Here is a 5,621-nt window from a genome sequence, read left to right as displayed (position 1 = left end):
ATATATATATATGTATGTACATACATACTTTTCTTGCATATTTTTGTAATTTATTAAAAATATGTTAAAATGAAGAATATTTAAATCAATATAGAAACATAAATAAAAGCAGAATTAATTAATCTCACAATCGGCACTTCTCCGCACTCACGAAATAATTGCGACACTTAGATCTGAATTTTTGCTTTATTTTCATAATAACAGATTACACAGAGGATTATATTATATTCTCATTCACAGAGGATTAGATTATACTCTCAGAACTAGTGATCGAACAATCGTCCGCGAAATCCTCGATTTGCTCGGAACTCGTCTATTACAAATTGATCACTCACTGAGAAATCCATCTTCACTCATTATTAATTTTTTTTAAAGTTATTAATCTTCTGTACTGTTGATTCGATACACAGCCGAACTTTTAAATAAATCTTCAGCATAAATTAAAGAGGCATAACAAAAAAATATATACATTTTTTTTAGCATACACCGCTCCTTTCTATCCAAATTTACAACAAAAATACACGTTACATTTTGTTATACCTTATATAAAATTTAGAATTATATACACTTCGTTATATTAATATATTTGAAAATATGGTACTTTTAGCACTAATTATGATTGGTTAATATTAATTTCACTTTAAAGTTCTTTCGTGAAAATTTATGAAGCATATTTTAGATGTAAAAAGCTTGTATTTTATGTTGATGTAAAATCGAAAAGTGGCATTTCAAGAGGTGTCAATTGAGGTAAAGGATCAAGAGGACATAGAGGATGTTCTTCCGATCTGATATCATCACTAGAATTGACAGAAACTGCATAAAGACGTTCTGTCAGTTGACGTACTTCTTCTTCCTTTGCTTCTAATTGACTAAGCAAGCTACCTATGAGAGATCGTAATTGGCTGTTAACGGTCCTAAGCTCTTCTATAACGGTGCCTGTGTCTTTTGGATGTTTGAAACTTTTTTCTTCAGCACTAGACAATGGCAACTTGATATCTATCAAACTTAGAAGACTGTCTTGTTCATCAATAGTTTTATATATAGCCTGACGTAAAGAACCATCATACTTGTCAATTCTTATATCCGCACAATTATCTTTTTCACTATATCTAGCTGCGTGTTTATTGAGAAGATCTTTCTGATGATTTTCTAAGGTTGTTTTGTATTCCTCATACTGTGCCTGCTTCATTCTAATAATGAATAAAATTTTTTTCATTAATAAATAAAAAAATCATATACACAAATAATAAGCTATGTAAAATAAATAATTTGGAAATAATCTGGTCTTATTAATTGAATTTTTGGCAGAGTGTATGTGTTTCCTTTTTTTTCTTCAAACATAGAAAGAAAAGAAAGAGATGCATGATATAGAAAGTTTAGTTGGAAAGAATAGAAATGTATAAATGTTATATACCTGACAACAGCTGCTTGTCTTTTATGATGATCTCGTTGTAAACTGAGGGATTCCAATGTGACAAGTGAATGAACAGGTGTCAGAAATTTTGATGTATCTTGAGAAGATAAAGTAGATGCATGTACATGGATAAGACTGGATTCAAGTTGCTCATGAGCTTCTGCTAGAAGATCAGCTACAGTCTCATGACACTTGGCTGCTTCCTCAAATTTCCCCTCTCGCAACAATGCTTCTGCTCTTCTCTGTTTTTCATGTGCCTTAGATCGAAAGTATTAGTTATGAATCAATTTCGTCGATGATTCAGTGTATAATGAATAAAATATGTAGAAATAATTCCTAATAATCCATGCGATTTATTAAATAAATCAACACATATGTTAATATTTTATTATTAGTATCTATTTTATTTCTAGCTCAAATAAAATATAGTGTATCGATGATTCTCCTAAAAGAGATCATAATTAAATAATCATTTTTCTTTACTCGACTCGTGCAGTAACTGGCACAACAATGTAAAAATATATTATACAATATACAAACAATGTAAAAATATATTATGCGAAGAAAGAAGACTCACCAGATTCAAGGCGGACGTCTCCATCACTACAATCACTAAAATCAAATAAACAAGAAATTCTGACAGATAATGTCCCTAGATCATATGTAGCTGCATTCATGAAATATAAAGGTTATAAAGCTAGGTTCACATCTTGACAGAAAAGCGGAAAGTGAAAAAACAGAAGCCAATTGAAACTCGCAGTAGTGGTAGACGGTACATTTTGCTTGTCTGTTTCTGTCTTTCCGCGAATTCTGATTGGTTTCCGCTTTTCCGCTTTCCATTAAGGTGTGAACCCGGCTTAACGCAAAGATAAATGTAAACGGTAAATCATAACCAAGAATTTTAAAATATCAGTCATTCTTAAGACTTTTTATTGTTGTTGAGATATTTTAAAAATAAAAGCCATCAGATGTAAAAAAGTTTTAGTCATAATAATTGTAAGATTGTAAGCATATTACCGATCAATTATGATTAAATATTTTAAAAAATTTTTTCTGTGATTGATCGATTTGATTATAGCGTAAAGTGAATTGTCAATCAAATCGACCAATTATAGTAAGAATTAAACTATTAAATTATAAAATATTAATTAATATTTTATAATTTAATAGTAAAGCTAAATCAAACTTATTTATGCAAGAGTTAATATTGCATCCAGTAATCAATTTGATATTTTGACACCCAATAGGAAATAATTTCCTAGATATTTTAGTACAGTAATATTTTTCCCCTAACAAATCTTTCTCTATTTGATTACGCCATCTTGTTGATAGAATTTCAATTCAATATTTTGAATGGAATCATGATTGATTCTTGTAATTCCTTCCTTATTTTTATTTTTTTAAATCAAATAGATTTATCTTTTTTAAGTAATTACATCAATTTAATTATTTCATCATTTGCATGTGCATCTTTCTCCTGCAGTTTCTTCCAAATATTGAAAAAAACTGTTATTTTATGTAAGATTTTACGCGTGTAAACTCATAAAAATTTACTATACATATGTGATATTAGAGTGTGTGATATTAGAGTAGCAGATTTTATACACAATACAAATAAGGTAGACCAAGCATTTACCTCAAGTAAAATAAGAAAATAAGACGTAATTTAATTATATAACTATTATTTTTCTCTTACTTTATCGATTTCAAATACATTATACGCAGGATTAAGTAATAATTAAAATCAATAATTAAAAAATTATTACTATACGTAAAAGGTAAAAATTTTCATAATTTTTTCACAAATTTTTATATTACAATATATATCAATAAATTATTATTGTTTATTACATAAATGTGTCTTATAATTCATAGTTTTAATTTTAATTATATGATTATAATTTTAAATAAACATGAGATCTCGATTTTTCCTTAATAAAAACATTATGATATTAATTATTTTTTTGATTCATAAATAATTCAAAATAAAAAAAATTTATAAACGAGAAAACCAATAATTTTAGCTAATTTTAGAGAAAATTTGATTTAATAAAATTTAGATTTGAAATTAAATCCTACTTAAACTATAATTTGCGTTAAATTACAAAATAAAACTCTGTGTATAATTTTACACAATATTAAAAATTTGATGTTATAAAATTATAAATAAAATTCTAGCTTAAATTCTGACATAATCCACAATAAAAAGAAGTTAAAAAGAAGTTTAAAATTGTAAAAAATTGATTATATATTAATAAATTTAAACTGTTTATATAATTGTAAAAGCTCAAGAAATATCGTATATGTTAAAAAATATGTGTATATCTATTTATAAATACATGTTATTTTCTAATTTTTATTTTAATTGACGTCTATATCTAAATAATCAATAATAACATTACATAAAAATTTTATATAACAATTAATAAATTTCTTAATAATTATAGAATAATTATATACCTCGCGCGCACGGTACAATATCGTATAAAAACATAATTAATACATTAACTCGAAATTTGAGAACTTGTCGACAGACGAACCAGGATTATTACCAAAAGAAAACAAGCTTCCAATTTTTATGTGGCGAAAGATTATCAGATAATCGCGTTCCCTAGCCAATTGCCGCGCGTGCGCGCGCGAGGTAGTTGTTCTAGTGAATGGGCACGGCCCGTGAACCAAGAGTCGGCGGTATGAATGAAATAGTAAATATAATTGACAGAAGGGCAGGCGCGCGCGGCGGGCGCTATGTTGTGTGGGCAGGCCGGTCGAGAACGTTCAGTCGGATCGGGTCGGGCAGAAAACAGGCGGAACGAGGTGCAGGACGGGAATGGGGAACGATATGCATGCCGGCGCGGCGCGACGTCGCGCCGCCGCGCAGCGCGTTTGCAACGCGTGAACGTAGGATCGAGGTCATCACCTCTCTACCATTTGAGGATAAGCGCGATATCCTTTGCTTCTTTCGTCATATCATTGGTTCCGCCGCGACCGATCCGGCTGGCCGGCCCATTAATCCCGGCTTGTTTCTCAATCCGGCCACCTCTCCGCCCGGTCGCCCTGCTTATCCCAGTAGCAGTTTATACAGCACACTTTATCCGAATTACGTTTAAAGGAGGACATAGGGACGTGTTTAGAAGTCGTTCCTTGGAAGTCTGTGTTGCATGGGAGTGGTCGATTGGGTGTACGCGACGAAAGGAATTCAAAATTTGAAAATCACTGAAAAATCAGAAACAAATATATAGTCCGCGCAATATTGCAAGAACAATTTGTAGTTCGCTCTTACTTTAAAACCGTCTTAAGTAATGTCTTAATGAAATGCTAATATATAGATTCCTCTGATTGGCTTATGATATCTTAAGATCCGGTTTTTCATTTTTTTATTGATTTGTGATTAGGCTTAACCTGATGTCCAAGATGGGCTTCATCTATGATGATGTCATAGGTGAGCCCATTGAGTGTAACATCAGATTAAGCTCAATAAAAAATTGGGCCAAAGGTTGTAACAATTTCAAATAGAAAAATCGACTATGAATACTATTCCAAGATCGTGCTTTGGAATAATGTTTTGCGCCGCAATCTTTGCCGTAATCGTTTACTGAGAAAGAAAAATATTTTCTTCCCCACTCCACCCCCAAGGATTTTTCATGTATTCTTGATGCGAAGATATCACGCGTTTGTCCCGCACGAGATCCGCCTGTGCGTACAGTCGATGTATCGGCAGAAGAACGTCGAAGAATATGGCGAGTTCTTGACCGGTCTGCCTTCTCCTTCTCTTCACTTCCCCTCTCTCGCAGAGCCGTCGAGTGACGACCAAAGACGGTAGGAAGGTACGGTTTCCGGTCGCCCACGCGACAATCTAGTCAGGGCTCTCTCCTTCTCTCTCTCCTTTTCTCTCATCGGCTGGCGTCGTTGTGAAAATCCTCTCGATTCAGGTGTATAGATAGGAGCTTAGAAACGGTGAGTCTTGGCGCAACAGCCCGCTACCGTAGTGGGGCGAGATGGGGTCTAATATTTGCGTATCTCTACGTGCGCGACGTACCCGTCGTGTCTCACGGCAAGGTGTGAGATTTGTCTAATTCGGGAGAACAAATTTACCTGGTCACACGCGAATGTAGATAAAATATTTTAATTCTATATTTACATAACTTTACAATTGTGTACCTACTTTTTGCACGGTTTGTATTCTTAAAGAAACTTCTGCTTTATCTCG

At 32.4% G+C, this 5,621-nt stretch overlaps 1 protein-coding gene across 1 annotated transcript; it reads right to left on the bottom strand.

The window, feature by feature from the left end:
- Positions 1-627: 627 nt before the first annotated feature.
- LOC108688022 (nuclear receptor-binding factor 2-like) lies at positions 628-2,019 on the bottom strand. Its single transcript, XM_018194087.1, has 3 exons — positions 1,992-2,019; positions 1,415-1,671; positions 628-1,190 (listed from the first exon to the last, which is right to left on the bottom strand). The coding sequence occupies exons 1-3, from the start codon at positions 2,013-2,015 to the stop codon at positions 698-700; spliced, it is 774 nt and encodes a 257-aa protein (XP_018049576.1). The 5' UTR covers positions 2,016-2,019; the 3' UTR covers positions 628-697.
- Between the last annotated feature and the right edge of the window lie 3,602 nt (positions 2,020-5,621).

The sequence above is a fragment of the Atta colombica genome, unplaced genomic scaffold (assembly GCF_001594045.1).
Source record: "Atta colombica isolate Treedump-2 unplaced genomic scaffold, Acol1.0 scaffold224, whole genome shotgun sequence".
NCBI lineage: Eukaryota > Metazoa > Arthropoda > Insecta > Hymenoptera > Formicidae > Atta > Atta colombica.
The sequence above is the reverse complement of the archived record's forward strand: the minus strand, read 5'-3'. Positions and strand labels throughout refer to the sequence as shown.

Bases quoted from the DNA above. Each gene is read 5' to 3' on its own strand.
- LOC108688022 (XM_018194087.1), bottom strand. From the start codon at position 2,015: ATGGAGACGTCCGCCTTGAATCTG. The intron at 1,672-1,991 runs GTGAGTCTTCTT...TTTCGATCTAAG, and splicing joins AGACGTCCGCCTTGAATCTG to GCACATGAAAAACAGAGAAG. The intron at 1,191-1,414 runs GTATATAACATT...ATTCATTATTAG, and splicing joins AGACAAGCAGCTGTTGTCAG to AATGAAGCAGGCACAGTATG.